The sequence below is a fragment of the Syngnathus scovelli genome, chromosome 6 (assembly GCF_024217435.2).
Source record: "Syngnathus scovelli strain Florida chromosome 6, RoL_Ssco_1.2, whole genome shotgun sequence".
Classification (NCBI taxonomy): Eukaryota; Metazoa; Chordata; class Actinopteri; order Syngnathiformes; family Syngnathidae; genus Syngnathus; species Syngnathus scovelli.
This window is the reverse complement of record NC_090852.1, coordinates 15,208,860-15,225,291: the sequence shown is the minus strand read 5'-3', so window position 1 is coordinate 15,225,291 and position 16,432 is coordinate 15,208,860. Positions and strand designations below refer to the sequence as shown.

Here is a 16,432-nt window from a genome sequence, read left to right as displayed (position 1 = left end):
CACAAAGCAACACAAAGCAGAGCAGGCAAATAAGCAGGAAACAAGTAGGCGTTTTGCTACACAACAAATCAGGCAAACCGCAATCGGGGAACAGAGCAAGGACAGATGGCAGGCGTGCATGTGTCTAAGCAGAAAAAGTAGCCAATCACGACATGAGTGCAGGGTTGATATTGAAGGGTTAACAAGCTGGAAGCAGGTGTGTGGAGGTGTGTTGTGAAAAGCAGGTACAATCAGTGCTGACCACTGCATAACAGGACGGGAGGAGCAGGAGCAGAGAAACGGAACTGTCCGAGGTGCTGACGGCGCGGACAGGTGACATTGAATTATAATTCGCAAATTCGGATCGGACGGTGTGAAACCGAATATGCGTAGTATCTGATCCTGCAATGACAGTTATAAACCATGTGGGAACACCTACCTGGCAGGCAGTGGGCTTTTATTTCCCCTCGTACGGCGGCTTATTAATGTTACCTAGTGATTTAAAAAAAAAAAGATAATCCATTAGATAAGCGATCTGGCGTATCACACAATAGCAAGTGTGGAATGAAAAGGACGACCTTGTCAATGACATGATGTCATCCATTCCCAACACGGCACCGTGCGTTCAACGGTAGGAAATGGCACGAGGGAGAGATGATAGTTTAACGTCATTCAGATTTAAATCAGTTTTAGATACTCAAACACAGAATAATTAAAAACCCAGCAGCTGACAGCACTTGAAGGATATAATCAAAAGACGTCTTTTTTTTTCTGACGCCGCGTCTACTCTTTGCTGGTTTGCCATCCATCCAATCAATCATTCTACTCCACTTATCCAATGTCAAGTTGCAGGGGCAGCAGGTCAAGCATGGAAGCCCAGACTTCCCTCTCCCTGGCCACTTCATCCAGCTCCTCCTGCGGGGTCCCAAGATGTTCCCAAACCATCTGGGAGACATTGCCAGCTTGTCCTGAGTTGTCCTCGGCATCTCCTCCCAGTGGGAAACGCCCAGAACACCTCACCAGGGGAGGCATCCTGACAAGATGGCTGATTCGCCTCATCGGGCTCCTCTTAACGCGGAGGAGCTGCAGCTTGACTCTGAGCTCTTCCCGTATAACCGAGCTTCTCACCTTATCTCTAAGGGAGACCCTGCAGAGGAAACCTCATTTCAGCCGCTTGTATCTAGGATCTTATTCTTTTGATCACGAACTGTGTGATCTCACACAGGTGAGATGAACACGTGTGTCAAGATGATCCGAGATTCTAGAGTTTCACTCTTTTGTCACAAATCTTTTGAGAAAGAAGTTTTGTTTTTGCAAGGTGAACACATTAGTCATATATGTCAATTTACAGTTTAAATCTGACTTTCAAGATTTTATGATGGTGACAGTTTGGGGTCTGTAACAAATTATTCCAAATACAATTCGGCTAAACGAGATTTTTTCACGTTAAAGCTTAATCGTCATCACGGAAGTTAGCAGTTTTTTTTTTCCAGGATTGTGGAAATGATAACAGTGACTTCTTTGCCTCCAGGTGATGGAGAACAGAACACTAACTAAGTGTTCATTGCCATTATTTCTACACATTGAAGAATACAAAACCACATTTGAAGAAAAAAAACACAAACAGCTCAATAATTTATAGTCTATGACATCCACTCGTAAATGTCTTCCTAATGAAATTCAATCCCACAATAGGGTTTGCATTGACAAAAAAAGATAATCTGAAGCAAACCAGAACACAAAAACAACACGGGGGCCGTGAAGAGCTGGGGGAATTCTGGGGTGCATGCGTCACAAAATCTTGGCTGCCGATTGCAACTCAAGCAGTCAATGTCAACAATATTGTACAACACCAAATACGTGTATATATGTATATATATATATATATATATATATATATATATATATTCATTAATTTCAAAATTAATAAAGGACTCACTTTCATTAATTTCAATATCAACTGAAATGTACGTATTTTAGCCAACAATGACTTATTGATTGTAATTGATTCAAAAAAGAAATTGATTCCACATGCACATCCACCTTTGTTCGAAAAAATTGAAACAAAACAGGAATTCTTCAATTAAATTTGAGGAATTTGAAACAGTGAAAGATAGTTTACTTATCAGTAGAATAATAGATTGGCTGGTCACACAATATTTTTTTTACCTTTAAATGGAAATGTTTGCAATATCTTATCTTACATTAATTGTTATTAGCACGCTTCCTAAGATGAACAAAAAGAAGAAAGTCAAAGAAAACAAAGCAAATCTTCAATAATGATTTGCTGCACAAACTTGAAGCATATGCTGTCAAAATGAAATGTAAGAAAAACATTTCCGTCATTTTCAAATTTAATCCAGTGTCTCTGAGGGGGGGTAAAGAAAAATCGGATCCGGGCATTACATGATGTAATTGAATTTCATTATGCTTTCTCTTGTCTGAGGGGAGAGGGCTGCTGACGCAGGTGGACTGAAGCCAGGGTGAGCCGGAGGACAATAAAAGGTGTATGAAGTACCCATTTCGTGTGGACTGCATAGTATTCACACATCTTCAGCTGCTGCCCTTCAGGGAAGAGAGTCTGTCTTGACACCATAACAAAGGTACGCTACTATTAAAGTTGTGTAATTCTTGTTATAAAGGAATTATATGTACGGGTATAGACCACAAAGTCCCACATAAAGAAAGTCTTTCTGGATTAATTGTGATTCTAAGGGGAATATATATATATATTATATATACTTTTTTTTTTTTACAATTGTTTGATTATAGATGAGGTAGTTATTGAGATCTTTCCTTCATTCTTTAGATGAAGAGGTCCTATGCGATTTTGCTTGTGTCTCTCATCTTTGGCACAATGTTCTCTGAGACTATTGGGATTGTTATTGCGGTAAGATCATTTTTCATTAATGACATTTAATTTACTAATGCATTTGTAAATGACTTCAATATTCTATATTTGCTGGTATCTCTGAAGTGAAATTGAAAAAAAAAGGCATTAACAAATGTATGTTTGATGTATTATTTTTGTATTCAAATGTTCTAATTAATTAACTATTATTATTATCATTTCTTATTTTTGATCATATCAGACATCTCAGAAAAAAACACTGAGTTGGCTCAAATTTGATCTAGCCACGGGCCACCCAAAATCCTAACATGAGGTCATTGTCATCTAATCTGTAACAATAATTGTTTTTTAATTCATAAAATAATATGATAAGCTTAGGCTTCCTTGTACTCCCTTTTGAACAAATATGAATTTACTATAAAGGGAAAATTATAATGCAATATCATTTTTTCTTTTTTTTATGTTCTATTGTACTATGGAGTTATCATTTTCTGTATTTTTTACTTTTTTCTTGGATTTCTTTTAATGTTCGACATAAACAAACAAACAAACAAACAAACAAACAAACAAACAAACAAACAAACAAACAAACAAACAAACAAAATGTTTTAACAGATAAATAAAGTCTCTTGAGCAAAATTTTTTACAAACATTCGCCGTCAACTAGACTTTTCAAAAATAACTGTGTGGCAATCAATAAATGGAATCACTGAGATAAATAATAAGTGCAGATACTCCACAATCTTAAGGACAAAACACTAATCTTTTATTTTTTGTCTTACTTCACCATGCAGGCAAAGGATAAAAGGGGATGGACTCTCAATAGTGCTGGCTACCTGTTAGGTCCCCGTAAGTACTAAGTACAAACCCACTGCTCAACATATTACACATTATATGGTTTCACCACCATGTGACTCATAGCTCTTATGTATGCAAAATTTCAGTTTTGTAGTTGCGTGTGAGGAATGGGATTTCAAGGAGAATCAAAATACCCCGCATAAATGCAACATATCTACTGTAGCTTTAGTGATACTGCCTCCAGAGAATTATAATCATGAACTATCATTATGTCTGAGAGGAGAATATGAATGGGAATGAAACAGGCAAAACGTTTTGATTTTTTCCAAATTTTACGTATAATCCACCTACATTTAAGACCACACAATATATATTGAAACTACTTAGCACAGAATTTATTCATGTTTATAATTTTTTTACAGCTACAGCAGTTGGGAAATATGCTATGTAAATAAAGTTCATACGTAACTTTTGGCCTGGTTCTCAGGTGGGTTGTTCAGTGGGCCTTCTTTTATTTCTGTATTATTTATAGTATTTTTTTCTTGAAATCAAAGAATGGACAAGTGAATTATACATGAGTAACTTCATACAATTAGTACATACACTTAAAATTCATACATTACCAACACAGCCTGTATTTGACTAGTATTTTTTTGTTATACATCATGGCTATTTTACAAAAGGTTCTTCAGATCATAGTCCTTGTGTATCTGAGCTGTGCTTATAAATGGCGAAAATTCACTTTGCACTTCATTTTAAAGGATTGTGTTTTGAGTTTTCAGTAATATGATGTGTTTTAATTGTTGCACTGCCGAGGTTAGTACTTTTGTAATTAGTCTTTGAAAACATTTTTAGATAATTTCCTCACATAGTCCAAAGACATTTTTATTTCCAGACAAACTCTACAGTAAATTGCACATTGGAGTGAATGTGAGAGGTTATTCCAGTTTAGGAAATGGTTAAGGATGAGTATAATAATGCCTGCTGTAGATATACACCGATACCACATTTTGGAGACCTTACATTCAGTACTCACTGATACTGAGTAATGGTCCTTGATAATGCCGTCATGTCTTTCAATAATAATTAAAATGGCTTTTATTTTGACCACATATTGTTTAAAAGCATTGGGTAGCTGCTGTAGGTGGGTTTAGCCTCAAACGTTAGAAAATGGAGCACACCTTCACTAGAAATTGCAATGCACAATTTTAATTAAGGAAAGCGTGTTTTCCATTTGTTTTTGTTAATGCAAAATGTCTTCGTAGCCTCTCTCTCTCTCTCTCTCTGTCTGTCTGTCTGTATCTGTCTGTCTCTCTGTCTCTATCTCTCTCTCTCTCTCTCTGGCCAAGTCGGGTTTGGAAGATTTTAGCACCAAAGTTACGGTGATGCACTGGTTAGCACGTCCGCCTCACAATTAGGAAGGTGCGGGTTCAATCCCACCTCCGGCCCTCCCTCCCTCTGCCCTGTGTGGAGTTTGCATGTTCTCCCCGTGCCCGCGAGGGTTTTCTCCGGCCACTCCGGTTTCCTCCCACATCCCAAAGTAGGCCAATTGAGCACTCCAAATTGCCCCTAGGTCTGAGTGCGAGTGCGGATGGTTGTTCGTCTCTGTGTGCCCTTGCCATTGGCTGGCAACCGGTTCAGGGTGTCCTCCGCCTATTGCCCGATGCTCCAGCATGCCTGCGACCCCCCTGGGGACAAGCGGTATGGAAAATGGATAGATGGATTATTTAAAGTAGCACTAGATCACATTTCGACCATTTTCATAACTCTTCAGATGACTCTCGATTCATGACTCTTCGACTTACATCCTGTTGAATGGTACTGTTGTGATGGACTGACTCCTTGAACAAAAATGAACTGAACTGCCGTTCAGAACCGTTCATTGGCCCTAGAATGAACGCAGTCAAAAAATGTTCAGTTCACGTTCGTCCAAATTATGTTATAAAAGTTCATGAGTTCAAAAGTTCAAGCTCAAACAAAAAACATTGCAATTCTGTCCATTCATGCAACTATTATTGGTCTATTGGATGTTGCGAGAGTATGTATAGTGGTGGCCAACTTCATACTGTATATTGAAGGGAAAAAAACAGAACAGTCTGCTGGTACAGATTTTTGTTATTTTTCTCAAAATGGGATGCTTACTTCAACCATCATTGGCCAATTGGGAAAATTCTTGATGTGTTGTTCACCCCAATGTCTTAGCGTGTTTATGTATATGTGAAGCTCACGTAAAGGTTCCTCCTGCCTCATCCTGTGTTACAGGTCGGATTGATCATCTAATTCAGATAAAGGATTCACCCAGTGCCAGAGGCAGAGACAAGCTGATCACTCAATGTAAGATAGAAACATACAGCCTCTGCAGGGCCTTGGTATTAGGCCAGGGATTGCTCCATTGAAACATGCTGTTGCAGCTATCATTGTATTACTTCTTTTTCTTATTTGTGTTTTAATTAAACAAATATTATGATATCCTGTAAATGTTGACACAGTAAAAAGGTCAACATTTCTGTTGCATAGAGAGGGAAGAATTCAGGAATGTATTTCTTCCGACTGAAATAGTAATTGCTCAGTCATGGATCATCTCGGTCTCTCAATTGTTGAACAAAGTCTGGTTTGGACCAAATTACATATTTACATATTTACAAAATTTTACATATTTTTTACCAGATTCAATAGTATACTTGACAGTTTTTTAAATTCTTTTTTAACCAGACTTTACCGATTGTATGTACGTATATATGGGTACCTGCTGGTACTGTCATTTTATGAGTGGCTTTGGTCCATATTACATTCACATTTTAGCTGAACTTAGGTGAGTAAAGACAAACAGTAATGCTGTTATTAATATAGTTATAATTAATTTGATACCACAACCAGAGATTTTATCAGTTGTCACGGTAGAAACATCCACTCTTACACCAGAGTATGTCGTTCAGTTGGTTTTAGTTTCTTAACCTCATCTGACTCATAATGCATTGAATTGAATTGAACTGAATTGAATTGAATCACATTGAATCAGAGGAATACAGTGTCAAATGTTTTGAAGACGTATTGTAGTGGCTTTACATGTGTTCATTAAGTAGCCCTGTTTTTAGCAAATGCATTTTATGTGTATGGCAGAGATAATCTGACTTGCCTCCATACACAGTTTGGGCTCTCGAGGTTGGATAGGCTCTCTACCACTATGGGTTTGATGGGGACATCTGACAGGATCCCCTGTCAGAAAAAAATTCAATTCCCACTTCCGGCAGAACTTTGCCCGTGTCAAGCGCGGGAAATTGGCTTTGAGTAGACCATGTTTTGCACCTCCATTGTTGAGGCAGCTGATTGTAGCTGTGGCCTCTCATGGTGGTAATCCCTGAACATGATTCGGTAAAGAAGTCATATCAGGGTTTTTTTGGCCTTTTGGAATCTGGAGGCTGTTGACAGGTTTTGGCTGTTCGAGGGGAATACAACTTTGGTGTTGCAGAGGTAAAAACTCGAGTGTGGGAGAAGTTTTGTGAGGCCATGGAAAATGACTAGATGAGATGGTGTACTGCTGACCTCGACTCCAGACATTGTGAGGGGGTGGTGAGATCAACACACCTTTGAGGAAGCCGAGTCTGGGGATTCTGAGGTGGGCTCTCTTATTTCTGGACTTGAAGTCACCTTGATGGTCCAAAACCTCCTCGGTGGCAAAGCCCCGGGGATCGCTGAGATCCACGGATATCCTAAAGGCTCTAGATGACACGCCTCTACAACATCTCGTGGAAATCAGATACAGTGCCTCTGGATTGGCAGACCAGGGTGGTGGTCCCTGTTTTAAGATGGGCGACCAGAGGGTGTGTTGCAACCATTGAGGGGGTCACACTCTTCAGCCTCCCTGGTAAGGTCTATTCAGGGGTGCTGGAGAGGGGGGGGGGTGCACTTATTTAATGCCAAATCACAATGTGCCTTTAATTGCCTTGACAAAGACAAACAACTCTACTTTTGTCCAGATGGTATAGATGGTTATGGAGTACTGGGAGATAAGCCTGGTCTTGCTGGCAAGAGAGACATGGACTGGGAGGAAAACATTCAAACAGGTTGGTGTTTGGTGCATAATATATGTTTGACGTTCTAATATTTATCCATGGGTCACACCACCGTGTTCAATATACTGTGCTGTTCAGGAGTGTCACTCAATGAGGAGTTAAGTTAGTTCATGAGTAGATGCAATATGCGCTTGGAAGTTAAATCAATCCATCCATCCATCCACCCAATCCATCCATCCATCCATCCATCCATCCATCCATCCATCCATCCATCCATCCATCCATCCATCCATCCATCCATCCATCCATCCATCCATCCATCCACCTATCCACCCCCACAACCAACCATTGCATCCATCCCTCCATCCTCCCGAGTCACGGGGGCAGCAGGGAAGCCCAGACCCCAGACACTTCCTCCAGCTCATCTCGGGGAATCGCAAGGCGTTCCAAGGCTTGAATTTGTCTCCTTGGTGGTCCAAAAATGTGAATATGGTTACTCTTTTTTCACAGGTAGCCAAAGAAAAGTGGAAGAGGACATTGTCCACACTGTCATTGACTTCCTGACATACCTCAAATTTAAAGGTATTCATATTGTTTCTGCCAGGGGTGTTGTGAATATTTCGCAAATAGTATTTCAGCCTATTTGATAGTCTTAAAACTTCTCATTTAGAAATTGGGTTGTTTTGCAAAAAAAATAAAATAAATAAATTTGCACAAAACAACCCAGGAAAGTCAAGGACCAATTTCAGGGTTAGGTATTTTGTCTCGGACGGACGCCCATTTTATTAATGAAGGACGAGGGACAAGAAAGATTAAAAAAAAGGATGGACTGAGGACATCTGGAATTGTTTTTTATCATACAAAGTAGCCAAATAAAAATAAGTTTATGTGAGGCTTTGTCAAGCACTTTTGTAGCATTAATATATGCAATATATGAATTAAATTGAGTTTCTCAACGATGCCACCATGACTTCTTTTGTTTCTACACGGTCTGACAATGAACGGAAGGACATACCAATGTCGGAAGCCATTTTAAAATGACAAGGACGTACAATTGAAGGACAGAATAACAGTACATATGAGGACGCAAGGGTTCTTAGGTCGGGAACGTAGGACGTAGATATACCCGAAACTAACCTTTTTTTTGTAATTTGCAGAAATGGGAGCCTTGCAAAGCGTGACTTCTTCTGTAGCATCAGATGAAATGGCTAACCCATAGCCACATCACTCTCTGCTGTCCACCCTTCTTTACCCAACATTTTGTTTTTGCCGATAGAACCTCAGTTAACTTTAGAGCAGGGATGTCCAAAGTTTGATGATCAAATTGTAACGTCCGGGCAGACACAGAATTAGTTTTCTGCATTCTATTAGTTTTATATTGAGCTTTCCTAGATTTAGCTTACTGGAGAACAGTGAGAAGAAAACAAATTGGAGGAAGTACTCAATGTAATAAAATTAGGAGGGTTTTTTTTTTAAGGATGACTAATATATGTCATGATTCTTCCTGAAATGCAACAAAATTTATTTCTATATTTTATACATATCATTACCTAGATGTCCGTACAAACTGGCCACAAAGTGTGATCTTATCCTGATAGAAGTCAATAGTCAAACAGACTCCATTAAACTAGTACCACACAAACAAATGTGGTTTTTGTATTGGACAGGGCATGTTAGCATTCACAATGTAGGTCAATGACCTTTGCAACAGTTAAATGGAGCCAGGAGTCAGCCACCATAGGGTCCAATTGTAATATAAGACAAAAATAAAATATAATATAATATAAGAGGTGTTGGTTAAATCTACCCGGCCCAATGAAAAATACAACAGTTTTTATTTTTATGTTCTTAAGAAGAAATGCCCAATTTTAATCATGCCGAGACCAAATGTTTAGACTGTACTTGGAGAGAAAGTTGGGCACTGTTGCTCTTCTCCTGAGGAGTGGCCATTGTCTCTGTAACTAGAGCTATAAATTCTCCTCGTAAAAAAAACTGTCAATTGATACTACGGGTACCTTCTCCAGGTTGTCTGTTTCAGATCCTTCCACAGATGATCATTAAGATTAATATCAGAGCGCTTCAGAATAATCTGATGTTTTGTTGTCAGTCATTCTAAGCTATTTTTAGCTGTGTTTTGGGTCATTGTCGAGAACCAATAATCTGTGACTAAATCTCAGTTTTCTGAGATTGGTCAGCCATTTAGATGTATTCTTCATAGTCTTAATATTTCACTCTGCAGAATTTCCAAACACACTGTGCTGCATGTAGCAAAGCAGCTCCTGAATATAAAGTAATGCGTTACTCCATGTTTTACTGTTGGTGCACTGATTGGTTTGTTTTGGTGTGTTTAATAAATTAAAGATAAAGAATGTCAATGGCATTCTTTGATTTTTATTTTTGGACAGCCCTGCTTTAGGGGAAATATGTTGGTATTTCCTACACTTGTTGTATTTAGCAAAGTTTGGTTGTCTCCCAGAACCGATGATATCAACTGATGATATGAGATTACACATGATGGTTACTGAATGGACATTTAATGTAGAACACCGATTCTTGCTTCTGTACTTTAATATCCTCCTGTGGTATCATTGGATTGAAGTTGACATGAAATAAAAAATAAATAAAAAAATAAAAGAATCATTGGGACATCTTTCTTTATGAACAATTTTGAATACAGAGGTGTGTGTGTGTGTGTGTGTGTGTGTGTGCGTGTGTATGCGTGTGCGTGTGTGCGTGTGTCGAGCCCACCAAAATCAATCAAAATCAATCAAAACAAATCCTTCTCTCGCAGACTTCCACAGCCAGTCTGCCCCCAAGTGGAGGCAAGTGGTAATCGCTGGATTGCAAAGTGAACAACTCATTTGGTTGACTGAAGTGACGTGAATTTAACCCTCGTGTGTTTTTTAACTATTAAAAGTATTTTCAATAAAAATAAACGAACATAAAAAAAGATTATTTGCTCGACTAGATTGTAAATCCATTTGTTTGCATTAATGTAAAATAAATAAATAAATAAATAAATAAATAAATAAATAAATAAATAAAAAAGAGGTTGGCGGGGCTAATTTTGGTGGAAAATAGGTGGGATTGATTCTGGTGGACTGGACTGTTTCTGGAGCAGCTCCACCCGGTGGTTCTGCTGCGAGCAGCCTCTTGCCAGCTCCGACAAACCCGTGACCCTTGCGAAGGATAAGCGGTTCAGCAAAACAATGGATAATGAGGCTTTACTTTTTAATCTTTATGTTACTCTTATATGCAGAGATACACATCCTTTCCTTGGCGTAAAAAAATATATTTAAGGTCTAAAATTAAACAACTTATTTATTTTAAGACCTGTATTATCAAGAATGGATAGTTGTGCGTCTTCCATCATGGTAGGTGGCAGTATTGCACCTCAACGTTAGTTGCCATGAAGAAGAAGAAGACGACGACGACGACAAAGAAGAAACACTCGCGCATGCGCTGTTGGCGAGGGTTTCACATTTTCATTATCGTGTAGCTAATTGACGAATAATTATTACAGATTTACTGTATCCGATTGTATTCGTAACACATAATTTTGACGCTTATATCGCCTTTTCATTTCACCTCCCCGTCCGTCAATCAGAAGCCGCGATGAACTATTCTGACGATGACTCTGATGGGTATTTATCGAGTGAAGATGCTGATTACGTTCCATCAGGTGAGAACAGCCCGCTACAAAGACGTAAACACGGCGTCTGTGTTTTGTGGCAGCTAATTATATTCCAAATATTATGAAGTTGTGTTTTGATGCCACGGAGGTGTTAAACACATACTATAACTTTCCATACATTTTTCGCCTGGCTGAATTAACAGTGCATCTGCTGTTGGTTGCAGCCATATTTTGCCTGGAACATTTTTTTGTGACCGAAATTGTCCCGAAAAGAAGGACGTTCATAACTCGAGGTTCTACCGTGACCACAAAATCATTCCATATAAATCCAATCTGGCCAATCTTTACAGTCATTTCACATTTACATCTAGTAACAATTAAGGGAAATCAGCCTGGTAACATTTTATTTGAATATTTTTAAACATGTCATAGTTTTCTTAAAATCAACTAATAAGTGGATTAAGTCACAACAGGAACATTCTCAACCACAATTGACTTCAGTCAAATGGGCTTATTCAATGGTCATGAAACTTAATGCCTTTAAGTATATTAATATCTTCCACATCTTTATTGGAACTGGATATAATATTTGAACATCAAAAGTAAAGTGATTGCTGTCAGAAAAAAAATGTCTTTCATTGGAATCTGAAAGGATTATGAAGTGCATTTGTGATGTAGATGTGTTGTTTTGCTAGTGTTTGGTGTGAAAAATCATTTTATTTTTATTCTTATTTTGGTGTTTCTCCTCAGATGATAATGCCAGCGAGGATGATATCAATGAGTGTGAAAAGGAAGAGCCTTTGGACGAAAATGACAGTGTGCCGCATCCTGACAAAATCACTAAGAGGAGAAAAAAAGACAGCAATTTGAGGTTGGTTGACCTGGCAGGGGAAAGGTAAATGGGAATGTAGACTTACACGATCCACCACAATTAAGATGTGGTTTGCGTTTTGGATTTATGACCCATGGTTCGATACATGATTAGTTTTATCATTCATTTGTTCGTTCATTCATTCATCTTCTGAATCGCTTATCCTCACGTGGGTAGCAGGTGTGGTGGAGCCACACATTATGGATATAATCTAATTTATTCCACTATTTCTAATATAAATATGATGTAAATATGTATTTTTATTTGTTATATATTTATTTACTTATAAAAACGTCATTATATTTATCCAGCCATTATCGTTGATTGATTTATTGATTGATTAACACTTAGGACATTAATTTAATCGTAAATTTTGCATGTTTTTCGTTCTAATATTTTCTGAATATTTTAGGCGAATTTCATATTATAATGTGATCAAAAAGGATAAGAAATATTTATATTTTTAAGTGCCTTCCCATTACATTGTTTGAACAGTAGTTTGTATATACTAGGTATTTACAGAATTAGCTGGGTCAATTAACTATTATTCTCCACAGAAAAAGGCCAAAACGAGTGCTGAAAGAAGACGAAGAGGAGACGAATGGAGGTGTCACTGAAGAAGCTCAACCACTACAGGAAGATAAGGAAGAACCGACACAAATAGAGAATAATCAGGAAGCTGCACAAAAGAAGCAATCAGATGACCTCTGGGCTCGTTTCTTGTCTGATGTTGCCCCCAGACCAAAAGCATCGATGTCTGCATCGCCAATTCATGCCACGCCAGAGGTAACATAGCCATAATGCAATGTTTTTATGCTGTTGAATGTTTTTAAATGAAATTGTAAACTAAATTCTTTGTCGTGCCCTCGTCCCAGAGGGCACTGCCCCCACCCCCTGAAATATGCTTGGATTAAAAGCATAGCATTTAAAAGCAACTAAAAACAAAAGAGTTAAAGATGTCTAAAATTAAAGTAAAGAAATCAAAAGTAGCATACTAAAATTGCTGAAAGAGCATAGTGCAAGAACAAGATTTTGGAAAATGCAATTGTAAAATTGCTTTGGGAAAAGAGCGTACTCTACTTTTTAGCCTGGATTCAAATGTATTTACATTAAATTGATATATTTTGGATGTTTATTTTATTTAGCAAATCTGAAGACTGTATAATACACAAATACAGGAGTGAAAATGCTTTGAGGAAGTGTAGAATACATGGGTGGGTATTAGTGACTGGATTTTTGGTATTTAGGTACTTACATTTCTTGAAGTTCTAACAAACTGTTTTTTTTCTTATGCTTCAGGCTCATTCTTCTGTTTCTAGTGTTTGTAAGAGAACTGAATCGCAGGAATCGGATCCAGCAAAAGTCACCATTGTTAAAGTTTTTGATTTTGCTGGAGAAGAAGTCAGGTACAAAATGTCATTATCCCTCCAAGAATGTTTGTTTTTCAAAACATACAATAAAACATTCTGTCGTTATCACAAACAGCTTCGGTGCAGAGCTTGAAAAATAAGTGGGCGGGAATGTAGACCGATATGCTCGAAAATCCTTTTTTCTTTAATAGGTTATATTTTTAAGTTCTCAGCCCATTTTGCCCATTTCCGCATTCATCAGTTGACCATTAACAAAACCACGTCTACAAACGGTCAAGGTCCAACAAGCTCCTGTAACATCGATCCATAAAATTTCTGTCAGCTGCCTTGGAACCTTACCAAATAAGTTTCAACATGCTGTGGACCACCCACATGCAAAATGATGAAGCAATGGGCTCATTGATTATGTAAAGCTGACACTTGGTAGACCAAAGGTTTGTCTAGTGGATCTTTATTCTTTCCCCGCAATAGCCTCTAATGCGACATCAATGATAACTCTGTTTGAAAACCCCAGGCAATTATCACCCAAATTTATGTGCGCTCATGTAGGCATTTGATAAGATATTTTTGGGTTTCTTTTTTAGCTCAATTCTCTATCCAAAGAGTGTGTCACGAGACAGTACACAGTACTGAGTTATATTCTCATTTGTCTTGGTCTGTCCCATCCCCCAAAAGCCAAAGGAAAAGTATAAAGCATGATGTGCATTCTGAAAGTTTGCGAGACGCAGAGAGAATATTTTTCAAGTTGATCAGATTCCAGATTTTAGGACGTATATCATTTTTGATGACTATTTTATGAAAGATAAAATATTCATGAAGTACTGAAATACAGTACCTTGAGAGTAAGAGAATAATTCAATAATGAAATAAATATTTAACATAAATTATTTCTTGATTAAATAATGACATGCTAAATGACACAGTTAAACTAATTATTGAGTTTATTTATTTCAATAGTGGCCATTTTTGTTGCTCAATATATTTTTGAAGTCTTAAATTAGATTTTCCAAGATGTTAGCATTAATTATCCTTAAAAGGCATATCAACAAATGAAGGCCTATACAGCGTAGCATTTTTTTTTCCCCTTTAAAAACTTCTTAAATGTGAGTCCCATTCGTCAGTAAGAAACGTGTTCTCACTTTTGTGAGCTACTGTAGATGGAATTAAGTTAAATAAAGGCAAGCCTCAGATCTATATTGTTCAATCTATGTGCTGTCATGAGCCATTGCAAAATTCAAGGACAATAAAAATAAATTACCAATCTTTTTGTCAAATACTTTTTTTATTGCATATTTTTTTCAAGTACAATTTTTGTCAAATACTTTATTTTATTGCATTTTTCGTTTTTTTGCAATCTGCAATTTATATTTTGTTTCCAAGTATTTTGTTTTTCTCTTTGTCTTTGTTCTCTGCAGCCTTCAGTTTGCATATTTACTGTCTCTTGCTTTGTTAGGGTCAATAAAGAGGTACTAGCAGACTCCAGAGAAGCAAAGATACATTTGCAGAGCCAATGTACAAAAGACAAAATAGATGAAGAAAATCCCACATCTTCCAGCCAATCACCCTGTCCTGTCCCCAGGTACAGTATGATAAACCACACTAACCATTAAGTCCGTATCGCACTGACCAGCAAGGGCACGAATGTTGATTTGTAGGTGTAGTCACTTTTTTGAGATACTGTATATATCTATTAACACATGCTGTATAGTGATTGTATAAAATCTAAAGAGAAATGTTTCCATTTTGTGTTAGCAGTTCCAAACGGCCAGCAGGGATGTCCAGTTTACTGAGTCGTATCGGGGGAAAGAAACAAAAAATGAGCACACTGGAGAAGTCAAAGTTGGACTGGAATGCTTTTAAATACGAGGAGGGCATCACAGAGGAGCTGGCAATCCACAACAGAGGTAGAGAAGGGTAAGAGACTATGATGATCTGTGGAATCCCTTTTTTTGTTATAACAACAGCTCTGAAATATATTTAAAAACCCTCTTCTATTTTGTATATATTTATCATTTCTCCATTGAATGTTTAACATTTGTGGTTATTGTCAAGTTATTTTACAGTAACTGTCAACTGCTCTTAGGAAAATAAGTTAACGTTCGGAAAACACCTGAACCTCGATCACGCTTCAATTCCAATTCTTTCTGTCGAACGCGGCTTGGTCATGGACCCCAATTTTTTTTAATGCAAATACTTTTTCAAGTAATTTTTTAAATGGATGATAGAAGGACCATACGAACCTAAATGACTAGCCTCCTTTCTCTGTGGATTTGTGAAGATGGTTTCAAACCTTTCTTATTCTCCTTTGTCTATTAAGGTATGTGGAGCGGAAGAACTTCTTGGAGCGTGTTGATCACAGACAATTTGAGATGGAGAAAGCAGTGCGTCTAAAAAACATGAAACATTCCTCATAACCCCCAGATTATAATTTCTTCTGTATTAAGGTCTTCTGTGTTGGGTAGATTTCATTATTGAAATTGAGTTTGTAATAGTGTGACCTCGAGGTCAGGGTTTCTCTCTGTACTACAGTAAGTGAAGGTGATCTGGTTTGCGGGAATGGGAAACTAGGATCGCAATATCAAGTCAACCCTTCTGCTACTTTTAGTTATCAATTGTTTCTCTATTATCATTACTGTGTGTATGTAATAACGTTGACTCATCAAATCGAAACTTCCAGTGTAATGCCGCGTACTAAAATTGTGACTAAAGCAGCATGTGTATCCAACTTTCAACAGACATGTTATGAATTGTTAAATTGACTTTGCCCTTTGAGTCATTAACTCACCTTAAACCCAGAATACCATCTGTATAATCCTAAAATTTTAGCCATTTTCTCAACACAATTTATCCTGCTAACGAACGTACAAAAATATTAAAAAACTGAAAACTCAACACAGAATATAGCCTGCTAACTAA

The 16,432-nt window shown here is 37.6% G+C and overlaps 2 protein-coding genes across 4 annotated transcripts; both read left to right on the top strand.

Moving 5' to 3' along the window:
• The first annotated feature begins 1,906 nt into the window (after positions 1-1,906).
• On the top strand, positions 1,907-8,979 carry gal (galanin/GMAP prepropeptide). 2 transcript variants are annotated; one of them, XM_049723615.2, is made up of 7 exons: positions 1,907-2,582; positions 2,789-2,869; positions 3,625-3,679; positions 5,891-5,962; positions 7,606-7,692; positions 8,152-8,223; positions 8,799-8,979. In XM_049723615.2, exons 2-7 carry the CDS (start codon positions 2,789-2,791, stop codon positions 8,858-8,860), a joined length of 429 nt encoding a protein of 142 aa, XP_049579572.1. In that variant the 5' UTR covers positions 1,907-2,582; the 3' UTR covers positions 8,861-8,979. The 2 variants fall into 2 exon arrangements, with proteins under 2 accessions (XP_049579572.1, XP_049579573.1); XM_049723616.2 differs by lacking the exon at positions 5,891-5,962.
• Positions 8,980-11,077: 2,098 nt separating this feature from the next.
• cfdp1 (craniofacial development protein 1) lies at positions 11,078-16,248 on the top strand. 2 transcript variants are annotated; one of them, XM_049722642.1, is made up of 7 exons: positions 11,078-11,323; positions 12,026-12,146; positions 12,704-12,932; positions 13,446-13,552; positions 14,970-15,095; positions 15,272-15,430; positions 15,834-16,248. In XM_049722642.1, exons 1-7 carry the CDS (start codon positions 11,257-11,259, stop codon positions 15,928-15,930), a joined length of 906 nt encoding a protein of 301 aa, XP_049578599.1. In that variant the 5' UTR covers positions 11,078-11,256; the 3' UTR covers positions 15,931-16,248. The 2 variants fall into 2 exon arrangements, with proteins under 2 accessions (XP_049578599.1, XP_049578598.1); XM_049722641.1 differs by having other exon boundaries at positions 15,269-15,430.
• The last annotated feature ends 184 nt before the right edge of the window (positions 16,249-16,432 follow it).

What these genes read in the sequence shown, in the direction of transcription:
- gal (XM_049723615.2), top strand. Translation starts at nt 2,789, where the DNA reads ATGAAGAGGTCCTATGCGATTTTGCTTGTGTCTCTCATCTTTGGCACA. An exon ending in AGACAAGCTGATCACTCAAT is followed by an intron (nt 5,963 to 7,605) that starts GTAAGATAGAAA and finishes ACTTTTGTCCAG; the next exon opens with ATGGTATAGATGGTTATGGA. An exon ending in GACATACCTCAAATTTAAAG is followed by an intron (nt 8,224 to 8,798) that starts GTATTCATATTG and finishes TGTAATTTGCAG; the next exon opens with AAATGGGAGCCTTGCAAAGC.
- cfdp1 (XM_049722641.1), top strand. Translation starts at nt 11,257, where the DNA reads ATGAACTATTCTGACGATGACTCTGATGGGTATTTATCGAGTGAAGAT. An exon ending in AAAAAAGACAGCAATTTGAG is followed by an intron (nt 12,147 to 12,703) that starts GTTGGTTGACCT and finishes TATTCTCCACAG; the next exon opens with AAAAAGGCCAAAACGAGTGC. An exon ending in TTTGCTGGAGAAGAAGTCAG is followed by an intron (nt 13,553 to 14,969) that starts GTACAAAATGTC and finishes TTGCTTTGTTAG; the next exon opens with GGTCAATAAAGAGGTACTAG.